Source organism: Camelus dromedarius, chromosome 3, assembly GCF_036321535.1.
Source record: "Camelus dromedarius isolate mCamDro1 chromosome 3, mCamDro1.pat, whole genome shotgun sequence".
In the NCBI taxonomy this organism is placed as follows: Eukaryota; Metazoa; Chordata; class Mammalia; order Artiodactyla; family Camelidae; genus Camelus; species Camelus dromedarius.
Window position 1 is genome coordinate 105124645 of NC_087438.1, and position 17200 is coordinate 105141844.

General features: G+C 43.6%; 1 protein-coding gene across 1 annotated transcript in view; it reads left to right on the top strand.

Moving 5' to 3' along the window:
- ABLIM3 (actin binding LIM protein family member 3) overlaps positions 1 to 17200 on the top strand; it is a 106364-nt gene that overhangs the window by 39193 nt on the left and 49971 nt on the right. The window contains exons 3-5 of the mRNA XM_064484429.1: positions 788 to 925; positions 12986 to 13169; positions 15034 to 15146. Of these exons, the coding sequence (XP_064340499.1) occupies positions 788 to 925; positions 12986 to 13169; positions 15034 to 15146 (435 nt within the window). The remainder of the gene's footprint in view (positions 1 to 787; positions 926 to 12985; positions 13170 to 15033; positions 15147 to 17200) is intronic.

Sequence of the window (17200 nt, forward strand, 5' to 3'; positions counted from 1 at the left end):
GGAAAGTGGCCATGAGAAAGTCTAAGCAAGAGATCAGTAGCCTCCAAAGGCTGGTGTAGGTCCCCAGCATCACCAGGTGCCTACCACGGCACTGCAGGCCCCAGTGACTTTAGCCCCTTCGTAATCTCCACCAGCCCTTTTTTCTTAGTTACACACATTTGACATTTTCTCAGTGTTTCGGAGAGTGCTGGTCAGAGGCAGCTGTAAGAGGAGTTGCCTTGTCAGCCTCCTTCCAACCAGAGTGCCTCCCTTCGTGCCTCTTTTATAGAAAGTCTGTGCCACCATGGACCGCCTTCATTTTAAAGATGTGAAAACTGAACTGAAGAGAGGGGCTGAAATTGCTGAACAAAAAGGCCAGCTGGCGGCAGGGTCAGCCACTCATTTCCCTGAGATGCATGAGTCAATTGCAAGACCTGTGTTTGGGGCCTGGGATTCATCCAGAGATCTCCCAAGAAATCATCTTTCTGGATCTTTTACCTCAAGATACTCTACTTCCTCTTTTATTTTTCTTCATTCATGAATTTGACCTCTTGTTGCAAGAAAAGGTCATGTTCACTCATAAGGTCTGCCTGCTTAAGGGACATATGGACTCACGTCTTAATGCCACTCACCTTCTGCTAGTACCTTAGCTTGGCGTATTCCGCCTAACGATGTACTGAAGGTACTTTGCTAATCATTCTCACCCTTTCTGCTTTTTCTGCCAGTTAAGATTATAATAATGTCTTACGGCAGGCTTTTTAAAGAATGAGGGCCCTGTGAATGACGATCTCTCTGTTTCTTTCTACAGTTCCTTATCAGCAGAATCCTTACAATCCCCGAGGCAGCTCCAATGTCATCCAGTGCTACCGATGCGGAGACACCTGCAAAGGGGAGGTGGTTCGTGTCCACAATAACCACTTCCACATCAGATGCTTCACCTGTCAAGGTAAGAAGTCTGATTTCCCAACCTCCTTCTCAGGTTCCTGGCCATTCTCTCACCCCAGGACGTGCCACAGGGCAGGCAGAACAAACACAGGCAGCTGAGATACCTATAAAGGCCTAAAGAGACCTCCCTTGAGCTGTCCTTCCTTGAGTTGTGAGAATTCTCCCTTAAGCAGCATGGTGTGAAGAGAGAGGCAAGGGTGAGGGTGGTGGTGTGATGTGGAGGAAGGAGGGAGTCTGGTGACCCAGCGTGGAAGTGCTGACCCAGAAGGAGGAAGGCAGTTCTGCAAGCTAACGTTCCATATCTGAGACGACTCCTGGTTTGTGCCTGTAAATAAGTTTGAGAGTCAATGAAAGAGCACGCTGTCCTGGCTAAAATGTGGCATTGCTCTGAGGTAAGTGTGAGGATTCTCAAAGATTAGGCTTAACAAAGGGGAAGGTACTTCGTTTTTTGTTTTTTTTTTTTTTTTTGATTGAAGTACAGTCAGTTACAGTGTGTCCATTTCTGGTGTACAGCACAAGGTCCCAGTCATGTATATACACACATATATTCATCTTCTTATTCTTTATCATTAAAGGTTATTACAAAATATTGAATATAGTTCCCTGTGCTGTACAGAAGAAATCTGATTTTTTTAATCTATTTTTATATATAGTGGCTAACATATGCAAATCTCAAACTCTCAAATTTATCCCTTCCCACACCCTTTCCCCTAGTAACCATAAGATTGTTTACTATGTCTGCGAGCCTGTTTCTGTCTTGTAGATAGATGAGTTCATTAGTGTCCTGTTTTTTCTTTTTTTTAAATTCCACGTATGAGTGAAAACATATAGTATTTTTCTTACTCTTTCTGGCTTACTTCACTTAGAAAGATGATCTCTAGGTCCATCTATGTTGCTGCAAAAGGCATTATTTTACTCTTTTTTATGGCTGAGTAGTATTTTGTTGTATAAATATACCACAGCTTCTTTATCCAGTCGTCTGTCAGTGGACATTTAGGTTGTTTTCAAGTCTTGGCTATTGTAAGTAGTGCTGCTGTGAACATTAGGGTGCGTGTATCTTTTCGAATTAGAGTTCCCTCCAGATATATGCCCAGGAGTGGGATTGCTGGATCATGTGGTAAGTCTATTTTTAGTCTTTTGAGGAATCTCCATACTGTTTTCCATAATGACTGCACCAAACTACATTCCTACCAACAGTGTAGGAGGATTCCCTTTTTGCCACACCCTCTCACACATCTATCATTTGTGGACTTTTAAATGGTGGCCATTCTGACTGGTGTGTGGTGATACCTCATTGTGGTTTTGATTTGCATTTCTCTGATAATTAGTAATTTGAGCATTTTTTCATGTGCCTGTTGGCTATTTGTATGTCTTCATTGGAGAATTGTTTAGGTCTTCTGCCCATTTTTGGATTGGATTGTTTGGGGTTTTTTGTTACTAAGTTTGTATATGCTGTTTATATATTCTGGAAATTAAACCTTTGTCAGTCGCATCATTTGCAAATATTTTCTCCCATTCCATAGGTTGTCTTTTTGTTTTGCTTATGGATACCTTTGCTGTGCAAAAACTGATAAGTTTAATTAGGTCTGATTTGTCTATTTTTGCTTTTATTTCTATTGCGCGGGTAAACTACCCTAGGAGAATATTGCTAAGATTTATGTCAGAGAATGTTTTGCCTATGTTTTATTCTAGAAGGTTTATTTTATATTTAAGTCCTTAAGCCATTTTAAGTTTATTTTTGTGTATGATGTCAGGGAGTGTTTTAACTTCATTGATTTACATGTGGATGTCCAGTTTTCCCAACACCACTTGCTGAACAGACTGTCTTTTTGCCATTGTATATTCTTGTCTCCTTGTTGAAGATTAATTGACTGTAGGTCTTTGGGTTTATTTCTAGGCTCTCTGTTCTGTTCCATTGATCCATATGTCTGTTTTTATGCCAATACCATGCTGTTTTAATTACTGTAGCTCTGTAATATTTTCTGAAGCCTAGGAGGGTTATTCCTCCAGTTTCATTCTTTTTCTTCAATATTGCTTTGGTAATTCTGGGTCTTTTGTGATTCCATATAAATTTTAGGGTTATTCTAATTCTGTGAAAAATGTCATGGGTAATTTGATAGGGACTGCATTAAATCTGTAGATTGCCTTGGGCAGTATGACCATTTTAACAATATTGATTCTTCCAATCCAAAAGCATGGGATATTTTTCCATTTTTTAGAGTCATCTTTAATTTCCTTAATCAGTATTTTGTAGTTCTCCCTGTATAAGTCTTTCACCTCCTTGGTCAGATTTATTCCTAAGTATTTTATTGTTTTTGATGTGATTTTTAAAAGGATTGTTTCTTTACTTTCTTTTCCTGCTATTTCATTGCTAGTGTAAAGAAATGCAACTGATTTCTGTATGTTAATCTTATATCCTGCTACCTGACCTTTATCAGCTCTAGTAGTTTTTGTGTGGAGCTTTTAGGGTTTTCTATATACAGTATCATGTCTTCTGCATATGGTCCCAATTTTACCTTGAGAAGGTACTTCTTGACCTCAGTAGGGTTTATAATTTAGGAGCAGATGGTTGCTGGGTTCCCTCTAATTGTGACAGCTTATCTGTAGCTAATTTATAGAACCCTAGACTCAACCAAGCTAGGAGTTCCCAAAGAAGAAGGCTCGCTAGTGGCAGGATCCTAGGAAGAGGGACTCAGCTGAAGGAGCCTGGAGAACCCTCTGGCCCAAACAGGGTGATGCTCCCTGCCCCAGTGTCCTTGGCAAATGCCACTCCTGCCTCCACTTCTTGACCTTTTCTTCCAGGCTTTCTGTTTTACAGAGCAGCCATTCTGATGTCGGATTGTCCTCTGAATTTAGAAAATGTTTGACCAAAAACCTATAATTTCCTCTGTGGGTTTTAGATTTGTCCTCATGGAGTTTGGTGAGCACTGTGTGATTGCTTTTCCCTGGGGCCGCCAAGTCTGCCCCGTGCCCAGTTAAATTGCACATCCTTAAACTAGGCCTCATCTGAAATGATTCCAACTTGTATCATCATGCTGGAGTCTTCCCCCTTGATCCGCTTTTGGTTTGTCACTATCATTCCTAAAAGCCTAATGCCCAGGACAGACCACAGTTGTCAAGGTCTCCAAGTACAGCAAGGTCCACATCCCTTTAATGTGACTGATGTTGAATTAACTTCCTAAGGAACCACTTCACACCACACTGGGGTCCGTTGAAACCCCAGATCTTTTCATTTTAGTACCTGTTTCCAACCTCAGCCTCACATATCTGAGATTGACTTTCTCTGCCATTGAGTAAAATCCCAGATTTCTTTCCTCAGGATCTAACTGGACTCTATACTGAGCAAATAAATTCCATAGTCATATTCCCTAATTTGTTCCATGGAAGCTTATATGGGATATATTTTAATTGATATGATTTAAATTTTATGTTGAGAATTGGCAAACCCCCTTGTTGCAAGTTGACCTGCAAGAGTGTCTTAGTGAGTGACCATCGTTAACATCCCTACACATTGAGACAGGACAAAGTGTAATAAAATTGTTGTAAGGAGGTTTGAGCTATGACTCTGCAAATATATTCTTAAGAGATTGGATTTGTTACCTTTTACTTTAAGCCAAAATTTAATGGCTTAAAGCAATCTTCTGTGTAGCTCATGACTCTCTGGGTTGGCTGAGCAGTTCTTCCAATCTGAGCTGGCTCTGCTCTTGTCTGCTCACCTCGTTGTGATTTATGAGGGCTCAGCTGGCAGTGGTTGGCAGGCATTTGACCTGAGTGTCTCCATATGGCTTCTCATCCTCCAGAGGGCTGGCTTGGACTCGTCTGCATGGTGGTCTCAGGGATCCAAATACAACAAGAGAACAGGCTTCAATAAGCAAGACCTTTTCAAGCCTCAGCATGTGTTGTACTTGTTAATGTCCCAGTGGCCAAAACAAGTTAAATGGCCAAGCCAGACTCAAGATTGTGGAGAAACAAATGTTGCCTTTTGTGGGAGGATCTGCAGCTTCAGATTTCAAGAATGTGAACACAGAGAAGGGACGAATTTGGCATTTTGACAGTCTACCGTAGGGAGGTTAGATAAACCCTTTTAATGGAGGTTTTAAGAACAAAAAAGACTGTTATTTTTCTGCATATTTTCAACGACAGCTTGCTGAGAGAGGATTTTTGTTTCCAGCAGTAACCAATATAGGGATTAGTTGCCCTCAGTTAGTTGCCTTCTCATTTGAAAAATCTGAAATCTCTTATGAATTTCTTTTATGACCCTTTTAATGTGCACTTGAAAGGAAGGAATCTGCAGAGGTGAAAAAATTTTTTTAAAAAAGCAGCAATCCTGGTGTGACTGCCAATGCCAGGTTTAATCCTGATGGTTTATGCTAAATCTTAAGGCCTTGAACTTTTACCTTGATGACTATATGGATCATGAGAACAGGAGTCAGAGCCGAGAGCCTGATCAAAGTAGGATTCTAACAGGAGGCCTGTGAGTAACGCTGAGATTTCCCCCTACAGAGAGCTTCCTCTCAGTGTCTAGATGGATGAGAAGTAAACTGGAGAAGGAAGCAGCATAGAAAGTTGGCCTGTACCAAATTCAGCACTGGGTAGAAAAGAATAACACTGAATCAAAATGCCTGTCCACGACCCATCCCTTACATGGACTCACGTTTTATTTTCATGCTGTATGTTTGGCTTTTTTAAAATTGAAACAGAGAATTTACAAGAAAGTGGCCCCATACTTCACAAATAGCAGAAGAAAATGGTAATCCTCTATGGAGGAATTCAGCTTTATTCTAACCTCCGAGAATTCCTACAGGTAACATCATTAGCAAAATGAGTAACTCACGGTCAAAAACACACAAATCGTACTGGGGGAGAGCCAGCAGAAACAATGGAGAACCTCAGAGACTTCATAGATTGGAATTTTCTGACATTATATAATAATTACTTTCAATACATTTAAACGAGCCAGAAAAATGAGCAAGAAACAACACATTATAATAAATAGCACAGCAGATTTGAAAAGGAAACAAATAACGTATGTTTTAGAAATAAAAAATATAATATTTGAAATTAAAAGCTCAGCGTATGGATTAAATAGCAGATCAAATGTTACTGAAGGGAGAATTAAAAAGCTGTAAGATTTAGTGAAGAGAGGGGTATATACGTATAGCCCCCAAATATAAGAAAGTGGTAAAAATAAAAGAGACGTTTGTACACGGAGAATATAGTGAGGTCTGACTGTATCTAATCAGAGTTCTAGAGATGTGTAACAGAGAATGTGAGTGGGAGGACAGTGTTTGAAGAGATAACATCTGTGAATTATCTAGAGCTGATGAAAGACAGATCCTTGGAAACTTAATAAATCCCAGTACAAAAATATAAAAGAATTCGACCTACACACATCATAGTGAAACTGCAGATCACCAGAAACAAAAAATCATCACGAAAGTGCCAGAGAGAAAAGACCGATCTTCTGTATATGAATGGTAAATAAGCTGACATCTGAGGTTTTGGCCGCGACAAGGAAATCAGAAAACAGTGGAATAATGCCTTTATGTACTATAAGAAATAACTGTAAATTTAGGGTTATGTATTTAGCAAAAGTGTCTTGCAAGGACAAAGGCAGACCCACCGCTAACTCATACTTAATGGTGAAAGGCTGACTGCTTCCCTGTGAGATCAAAAAGAAGAAAAGAATGTCTGCTTTCCCCTCTTCTGTTCAGCACTGTACTGCAGGTTCGTGCCGGGTCAGTTAGGCAAGAAAATGAAATAGAAAGGCACCCAGATTGAAAAAGAAGAAGTAAGAGTGTTTGTACATGACATGATCTTGTATATAACAAATCCGAAGGAATGTACTAAAAACTATTAGAACTAGCAAACGAGTTCATCAGGGTTCAGGGGTACGAGATCAATATACCAAAATCCATTGTATTTCTATGCACTTGTAGTGAACAATCTGAAAATAAAATTGAGAAAACAGTTCCATTTACAGTAGCATAAAAATAAATGTAACAAAATATAAAAGTTATACTTTGAAAACTGTAAAATACTAAAGAAGATCTAAATAAATGAAAAGATATCCCACATTTGTGGGTCTTAAGTCAATATTGTGAAGATGGCGGTAGTATTTAGATTGATCTACAGATTTGGTGCTGTCTTAGCTCAGACTGCTGTAACAAAATAACATAGACAGGCTAGCTTAAACAACAGTAATTTATTTTTTCACAGTTCTGGAGGCTGGAAGTCCAAGATCAAGGTGCCAGCATAGTCGGGTTCTTTGGAGAGCTCCCTGCCCGGCTTGTAGACAACCACCTTCTCACTGTGTCCTCCCATGTCAGGGAGAGAGAGAGAGAGAGAGAAGCTTGCTGGTGTCTCTTCTAGTAAAGGCACTGATCCCATAATGAAGGTCCCATCCTCATGACCTCATCTAAACCTCACTGTCTCCTAAAGGTCACCAATCTAAATACCGTCACTTTAGGGCTTGCGGCTTCAACATATGAATTTGGGGGAGGACACTCTTCAGTTTATAGCAAATGTTGCCCCTATAAAAATCCCCACTGGCTTCTTTGCAGAAATTGGCAAACTGATTCTAAAATGCGTATGGAATCAGAAGGGAAGGGACATAGCCAAAGCAATCTTGAAAAAGAAGAACAAAATTGGAGGACTCAAACTTCCCACTTTCAAAACTTACTACAAAGCTACCATAAATAAGACAATGTGGTGGCAACCCAAAGATAGACATATAGATCAGTAGAATAGAATTGAGAACTTAGAAATAAACCCTTGTATTTATGGTCAGTTGACTTTCAACAAGGGTGCCAAACTAATTCAGTAGGGAAGGAATAGTCTTCAACAAATGATGCCTGGAAAACTGAACATATATATGCAAACCAAAAAAATGAAGTTGCATTCTTTTTCAACTCAAAATAAGTCAAAAACCTAAATATAAGAGTTAAAACTATAGAACTCTTAAGAGAAAATACAGTAGTAAATCTTTGTGACCTTGAGTTAGGCAAAACCTTCTTAGATAAGACACAAAAAAAAAAAACACAGACAATTAAAAATTTGATAAAATGAACATCATCAAAATTAAAAACTTATGTTTCAGAATATTCCATGAAGAATGTAGGAAGTCTGGGGAGAGTATAGCTCAGTGGTAGAGTGCTTGCTTAGCATGCACAAGGTCCTGGGTTCAACTCCCAGTACCTCTGATTGATTGATTGATTGATTGATTGATAAATCAATCTAATTACCTCCCCCACCAAAATAAATTTTTTAAAGAATGTGAAAATCAACCCACAGAATAGGAGATAAAATTTGCAAATCATATATCTGCCAGAAGTCTTATATATCTAAACTACGTAAAGAATCTTTTACAACTTAATAATAAAAAGACAACCCAGTTTCAAAAAGGGCAAAGTATATGAATAGACATTTCTCCAAAGAAGTTATATAAATGTCCAATAAGCACACGAAAAAATGATCAACATCATTAGCCATCAATGAAATGCATATCAAACCACCATGAGATACACGTCATGCCCACTCAGATGGCTGTAATCAGAAAAAGACAGATAATACAAGTGTTGGTGAGATTGTGGAGGAATTGGAACGTCAGACATTACTGGTGGGAATGTAAAATATGTAGCTGCTTTGGAAAAGAGTCTTGCAGTTCCTCTAGGTGTAAAGGTAGAGTTACCACATAACCCCAAGAATTCTAAATTCCACTTCTAGATACATGCTCAAGAGAAATGAAAACATGTCCATACAAAAACTTGTACATGAATGTTCCTAGCAATATTACTCATAAAGCCAAAAATACAAAACAGTTCAAATATCCATCAGCCAATGAATACATAAGCACAATGTGGTATAATCCATACATTGGAATATTGTTCAGCAATAGAAAAGAAAACTCAGATGGTGTACAAGAATATAATAAGATTCTCAGTTTTCATTAACCATCAGGGAAGTGAAATTGAAAACCACGATAAGATATCACTTCACCTCCACTGTGTTGACTAAAGATAAGAAGTCAGGTGTTAACCCAGTGTTGTGATAATATAGATCAGTGAGAACTGCTGGTGGGAATATAAATGGGAAAAAAATTTTGGAAAACAGTGAGGCATCACCTCACAAATACAAGAATGTTCAAAGCAAAATTTCCATAAAGGAGGAAAAAAAGCACAGGCAGCTCAGATGTCCTTCAGCAGTGGACTAGATCGACTGTGACGTAATCAGACGGCGGAATCTAGCACAGCAGTGACAATGAGTGACGTGCGATCGCCTGCTTTGATGTGGATGAGTCTCAGAAACATAATACTAGAGAATGAAGCAGTAAATCTACACAGAAGGGCAAATGCAGTACGATTCCATCAATGTCAAGTTCAAAAACAGGGAAAACTAAACAATATATTGTTTGTGGATACCTCATAGGTGGTAAAGCTGTAAAGAAAAGCAAGAGAATGATCAACTCACAGTTCAGGACAGTGTGGGAGGGGGGTGCTCTTAGGGAGACAGAAACAGGCTTCCAAGGTGCTGATAATGTTCTGTTTCCTAAACGTGGCAGTGGGGACCTGGGAGCGTATTTTATTATCATTCTTTACCCTGTACGTATTTGCTACCTTTTCTGTATGCATAATATATTTCACAATTTAAATGTTTAAAATAATGAGTGAGCACGCCCTCAGGGGCCCTTCTAACACTTTGGTTTTGGAATTCCATAAGACTGTCTCGTTTGAAAAGTTGAAGATCAATAGAATTCTATGACAGAATCCTAGACTCTCAGCTCTGGATGTGTCCTCAGTTAGCACATAGCCCACTCATTTTACAGATGAGGCAACTAAGCTCAGCGGGGTGAGGTCACTTTTTCAAAGTCACACAGCACCGGAGTGATAGAATAGGAATGTGGATGAGTGTCCAGTGACCAGTTAAACAGTACATTTTCCCCTGAAACGTGGCCGGGCTGTGTGCAAGGCCTCTTTCTAGGCATTAGTGGTACAGTGAGCATTCATTCTGGACTTTCTCAAAGCAGTTCTGACTTCTCATACTCTCTTCCGTTGTTAAATCATATGATCTTTTTTTAAATTAACAGACTTCATTTTTTTGATTCACAGAATGACGACTGCCTAGGGTATATTAATTCCACACCAGTTCCATGCTGCAGACCCTCTCCATGGCCTTTCCTGTTATTTGCATGTGGGGCTTTGCTCAGCCTCAGATACATCTGCTGTGCTGGCCCAGTTGGCCTTCCACCCCGTGTTCCCCACTGTATTTCCAGCTGCCCCTGAGATTCTTATCAACCTTTACATCCTTTCTACCAAAAACTTCCTCCTTCAGCTCCTTGGGGGAAATGAAGGAACTGATTGTTCCAAGTTTTCCAGTGGCCTCCAGGTTTTCTCCGCTGGGAAAGGTGGCTCTGGGAGTGGAGTTGGCAGGGGACACAGAGGAGAGAAAAGAAGGGGGAAAAACAGGAGCTGTTTCCAATGAGGTTGTAGGCCATGGCCTAACTAATTCCACAGCCATGAAGTCAATTGATCTGCCACCTGCACACCCCAGAACAGCCTGTTCTCTGGCCTTGTCTGCCCTCCAGACCAGGCATTGTCTGACGTGATGAATTTTCATGAAGGCTGGTGGAAGATGAACCCTTCCCCACCAACCACCACCACCTCCACTCCTACGTCCTGCCTCCCAGCAAGGGTGGTCTCCAGGGGCTGCCAGCTCTGCCTCACAGGGAGTTTAAAGTGTTTAGGTGCATAGTCAGCCCTGAAGGAAGCTCTCCTTCCAGACTCACAGGATGTCAGTGTCAGAAGAAAAGGTCAGGTCATTCCTTGTCCGGCTTCTGTTGTTTTCCATAGAGGTAAGCAGAGGCCCCAGGCAACAGAGGTCCAAGTTCATTGTCGCCCAGAGAGTTAGTGGCAGTGACAAGACCAGAGCCCAGGTGCTCTGACTCCCAGAGCACTGCACCTCGCACTGTCCTGCACTGTCCCCTGGTCCCCTGGTGCTGCGACATTTGGAGCTACCCTCCTCCCTCACCTTGGCCCTTTAAGCCTATCTGTGGCCTGCACAGTGAACAAACACTTGTGAAATAACTTCTGGCATTCACTTGAAAGTCCCTCCTACTGTTAACCTGGCTACTTTTGCAAAACAACTTTCCCTGTTAAAGATGAGCTAGTGTTTACTGGGATGATGTCACCCAGTCCAGGCCAGGTCCTTGCAATTACAGGCTTGGAAACTATCTTGGTGGTTCCCTCCACCCCACCCCATGGATCACACTTGATAAAGCTGAATATGCTGACCGCATCTTCAGGAAACCGATGTATAAAACCAGAGTGCCTGTTTATAACATAAACAAGAGGTGTAACTCTCCGTTATACTAGTTCATGTTGCCCTGATCTGCTGCTTCTCTCCCAAAGGCACTCTATGTACAAAGTCAAACGATCAGAGTCACTTGGTGCATGCAGACTAAGAACAAGGGGAGCTGATCATGGGATTTGAACAAGCTCTCCAGTGGCCTTCCCTTAATTGCTGACCAGCCCCTTCCTGGCTGACCCATCAGTGCCTTAGCTGGATCAATACATTCAGCAGTTCCGGTGCCCCTGAGAGCCATTTGATCTCTTAGAAGAAATTTAGCCTCTTTCTGCTCTGCCCATTTTGTGTGTTGATTTCATAACTTCAGTCTCAGAGGGAAATCTCATTTCCCACATTTCTAAGTCCTTTGGGCGAGGGACATCTATAATTATTTGTTGTTCAGACACCTATAATTATATCCACCTGCTCTTCTATCATCTGCCCTATGTTTCTTCTTACTGCCCACAAGAATATCCCTAAAGACCTTATAAAATCATGTTGCCTCTCTTGGGGGGAAGGATATAGCTCAAGTGGTAGAGCACATGCTTAGCATGCACCAGGGTCCTGGGTTCAATCCCCAGTACCTCCTCTTAAAACAAATTAACCTAATTCCCTCCTCCCCTCCTCCAAAAAATACTATGTAAAAAAAAATTTTAAATCATGTTGCCTCTCTGTTCAAAAGTTGTCAGTACAATTGATCATTTCTGCAGCTGGGTGATGGGGAATCATTATAATCTTCTGTCTACTTTTGTATATGTCTGAGCATTTTTTAAGTTCTTTACAACTAGGGGGCAAAACTGTTCATGGCCTCTCAGTTTCCCACAAAGCCTAAACATCTTGAACTGAACTTGGCTCCTCGTTCTCCAACTGGCCTGGCAATATTTTCCTATATTATTTCCTTCCACTCCCTAATAACACCGTCTGTACCCCAGCCCCATCTCCACACAAATATCCCTTGCAACTTCCTACCTTTGTGCGTTAGCTCAATCCATTCCTTCAAAGTTCAACTCAGTTGCCGCCTCCTCCAGAAAGCCTTCAGTGATTCCTCACACTCTCAGCACTTGCTACCCATGGCCTATCCCCAATGATGTATGTTCTATAAGGTCTTCCCTCTGCATATACTGTTACATCTTTGCAATTCAGTGATTGTGTTTTATCATTCCTGCCTGGGAACAGATCCACCTTCTATGACTGTGGTGAAGACACATTATAATCTTCAAACCATATATCCCATTCCCGTCCTAAACTGTCTTCACCTAGCATAGGGTCATGCACACAGGAAGTGTCCAGGAAATTTTTAACTGAATGATTCCTTTTTTCAAACTCATGATACCACCAGCTATGTGGCACTGCATGAGCCACAGAGCCTTAAACTTTTCATCCATGTTTTGAGAGGATTGTACAACATTGGTGGTCTCAGTCTGTGTCAGGATTGGCTGGGGAGTATGTTAAAATGCAGGTGCCTGGTCCTCGACCTCAGGGAGTCTGATCAAGGCTCAGGCAGCTGCACCTTAAGAAGCCCACCAGGTGACTGTGATGCAAGCGGTCTTCAGCCATCCTTTAAAGAACCTTGGCCCCAAAGGCCCTTGAGGTCCAGCGAGTCACCCTTCTCTGGCCACTGGTGAGCAAGTCAGACCCCAGTCTCATCCCCATCGAGAGCCTCATGCTTGTACACCCTCCCTGGACTCATCCTCCTTTGTTTCTGTCCTTGTTTCCCCAGTGTGTGGCTGTGGCCTGGCCCAGTCGGGCTTCTTCTTCAAGAACCAGGAGTACATCTGCACGCAGGATTACCAGCAGCTTTATGGCACCCGCTGTGACAGCTGCCGGGACTTCATCACGGGCGAGGTCATCTCTGCACTGGGGCGCACCTACCACCCCAAGTGCTTTGTGTGCAGCTTGTGCAGGTGAGCGGATGACCGGTGGGGGCTGGACTCTCTGCCTGGGCCCCTGGCACAGGGAAGAAATGGCCTTTCCCAGGCTGATCTGGGAGTTGCATGGCTTTATGCTGGACACTTGGATTTCTAGAATCTCAGGAGTGGAAGGATCTGACAGGCCAGTGGCTGTCAAACCTTTTAGCAGCTGAATCCTGTTTGTCCAGTGTGATCTAATGGAAAACACCAGCTTGTCCTGCAATGAAGCCAGAGTGAGGATCTGAGCCCCCACACTTAGCCTTCCACTTCCCATCAAAAGGCCCCAGAGGAACCACTGAGTCTCCTGACCTCTCAAAACTCAGTTTGGAAACCACAGATCTGGCTCGGGCTCCTCTGCCCACAGCCACATGTGGTCTCAGGATATCTGTTTATAGCCTCCTCCATGACCCTGGCAGGTGATCCCGTCTCTGTAAGCCTCAGCTTCATTGGTAACATAGGCTTCAAAACCAGTCCAAGCTTCACTGGGTTTTCATGAAGAGAAATGAAATGGTGTGCAGACCTTAGCTCAGTGACTGGTTCATAATTGTATCTGCTTTTATTATTCTTTTCATTATTGTAATGATAATCATCTAGCCTCTCAAGACATCCAAGAGGTGATGGAAAGCTCACCCCTTCCCTCCTCCCGACCCCCAGAGTTCCAGTCACTTCTTAACTTAGCAAATGTACATTAAGGGCCCACTGTATGCCAAGCACCACATTAAGGAGATGAAAAAATTAAGAAAACCTCCACTCTGCCCACCAATAATGTTAAAATTTAATGGCTTGCTCTGATTAAGTCATAAGTAAAGCATGATTGGAGTACACATGTGCAATTTTTTAAATGGGAAAGTAATTTATAGATCAACTGTTCTCCCCATAAAATAACCACCTGTTAGTCACCAGTAGGAGTAACTAACCAATTAGAGTTTCTGATTGAGACCAACAACACGGTGCATAAGACAGTATAGTCACCCAGTGGAATTCATTCATCCATCCAGCCCTTAATACCTGGGCCTTAGGTCCTGGAATCCCAAACCCATTGGAATTTTGCACATTGGGGTCCGTGAGGTATAAAGTGAAGGTTTTGTGAAGCTCCGTGAGGATGAGGCGCCTTCCCAAGGTCACGCCGTGCCCTTTTACTGTGAGTCAGTGCCCGGGCTGTAACGAGTTCATGGCTTCCCTCTCTCCCCGGCACTCCCTCCATTGTCCATGTTGCTGACGTAAAGGCGTGGAGCCACTGCAGGCTTTGTGAGGGTGGGGGGTGTGCTCAGAGCCAATATTAACAGCCATCCCAGACTGCACAAGCAAGAGCAGCTGCACCACGGGGTGGGCTGTGCTGGAGCTTCTAGATGGGTTATATTTAGTTAGGGAGGCAGGCCATGTGCGAGCTTGAGCCCCTGCGCCGAGGAACTCAAACTGCGCAAGTGCAGGCGACCAGAGGAAGAGTTTGTGGACATCTGAACTTCCTAGGGAGTAAAAGGGAATTTTTAGCAAGTTTGGGAGTTGAATGAGTTCTTCCTGACATATGGGGGCAGGTCAAGTTGGGGCGGAAAAATGTCCCTCCAGGAAGACACAGTACCTCTGAGAGGATTTTTTAGCCTCTTCGTTGTACAGAAGAGAAATGTAAGCTCAGATGAGTGTCCTGATTTTCCCCGTGTTTAAAAATCATGTAAATGGCCCGACTGGGTCTCCAGTTCCAGTCCTGGCCCTTGTTGAGTGGTTTATTCAGCCTGGCCTTTTGGACAGCACTTGAATGTACCTGGCGCTCTACATGTGTTCTGTGTGTTGTCAGGTCACTGATACACACACAGTCCCCCTGCAGAGGAAGTGTTGAATTTCTCCTTCATCCCCCTTGCAGGAAGCCTTTCCCCATTGGAGACAAGGTGACCTTCAGTGGGAAGGAATGCTTGTGTCAGACGTGCTCCCAGTCCATGACCAGCAGTAAACCCATCAAGATCCGTGGACCGAGCCGTGAGTCATCCCCACTGCGCGCCTCCCTGTCCGCGTCGCCGTCTCTCAGGGCTCCCCATCCCAGCTTCGTTCACCGCTTCTGCAGCCTGGAGGGAAGTGGGGGAGGTTCCCACCCTGGAGGACTCCTGAAGCATGACCCAGTTGGCATACAGCCCAGACTCACAAGCTTCCTGAAGCACAGATGCGGGGGAAACAGGCTGCCCAACTATAAATAGGGGTGGCCTGTGCCACATATGGCCACTTGGGTGGCTCTCCTGGGATGAGTGGGGCCCTGCTCTTATCTCCCCTCTCGCCCAAGCTCCCGGGGGCATCCCAACAGAGCTGATCAAGTGTTTTCCACCAGTGGCTCTCCAGTTTTACAAACTCCACTGAAAAAAAAATACGCAGACATATCTTAAGAAAAGAGAGAACGTGAGAGAATGCCACAAGGGCTGTGCTAGTGTCCCTTAGGGTGTGTTCTGTGGACCACGGCGTCAGCTTCACTGCAGAGCTGGTAGAAATACAGATTTCGAGGCCCACTTTGGATTTGTAGGAATAGAACCTAGAAATCTGTGTCCTTAATAAGCTTCCCGGGTGATTCATTCACTGCTCCTAAGACTGAGAAGCACTGTCTAGGGAGGAAGGGGACACCTGCCGTGCCATCATAAAGGTCATGTTCTGTCACCAAAGCATAGATCTGGGGCTAGAGGAAACTGAGGATCACTTGTGTACCTTGGAACTGTCATTCTAATTTGTGAAACGTCCATTCCACTCAAGTGTGTCTGCTGGTAAGACACTGAAATCACTGTCCCGGATGCCCTTGTCAGGCCGTGTACTGCATGTGCCCACACACACAGGCCCAGTCCCCTGGGTCTCAGCAAGCCAGGCTAGGCTCCAGGTTCTTTCATGTTAGGTGACACTCTCACTGGCCTCATCGGCAGAATCAATGAAAACCCATTAGCCTCCTGTGCTGCATCTCTGTATAGTGCAGGGGCTGTCAGCCACAGCACCAGCAGAGTCAGCATGCTAGGATGCATCCGACTAAGGAGGATGAGCACAGAACACCCCGAGTCAGCAGGGCTCAGTTCCCGGAGGCTTCACTGGAGTCCACCCACCGTGGTGAGCCAGTGGGGAGGCTCCCTTCCTCGCCCTTCCTTCCTTTCAGTTGAATCAGATCTGTTCCCAGCCCTTCCTTCAGTATCTTCGGTAGCGCTCAAGAACAAGTTGCTGCTCTGAGCAGGTTTCCATTTCAAGGTGGCTGAGTGCACACACTGTTTCATAACTCCTTGAAAGCATCATCCAGAATGACAGCAAGGCCGGGGTGCTGGGATGCAGGACCACAGCCCCATGGCTGATGCTGCTGAGGTGCCCAGACACCAGCGGGACAACGTGTGACACCAGAGCGAGTAGCCAGCTGAAGTGAAGAGGCTGCCAACCTCCTGAGTGACACACAGCAGTCATGTAGCCTCCCTGAGGCTCAGTTTACCCAGCTTTGTGGAAAGCAGATGTATCAGTATTCAGGAATGAAGCTGACATACGTCATAGTGTGTAAAATGCTCTCTAAATATAAAATGAGGGATGCTGTTGGCTTGGAGGTTTAATCTAGAAAACATACCAAAGGAGAACTGAGAATGAGACTCCTGAATCTGTTGTTATTTCGCTTGGCTTGTGTTGTGTGTTACTGTGTGCCTTTGGGATCTCGGACAGGTGTGAGATTTTCTAGGCTGAGTATGGGAGCCCTTCATGGGAGCATGTCCACAGAGAGAGGCTGCTGAATATTTCCACCATAATTCTGCAGATAAGGAGGTGGAAGAAGGCAAGGAAGAGTGAATACAGGGCAGCAAGTGAGCACATGGGCAGTCTCCCGGGACAAGGCTATGATCATGGTTCATCTTGTTATTCACATCAGTTTGTGGATCTGCAGGGCATGTTGCATAGAAATGCTTTCTCCCCAAAGGTGGTCACTGTCCATGCTGCAAATGCAGGGCAGCCTCCTGACTCAAGGGGCAGTTGGAAGGCCTGCTGAATTCCCCAAGGATGGAGGGAACCAAAGGCAGATTCGAGAGAGTGCTAAG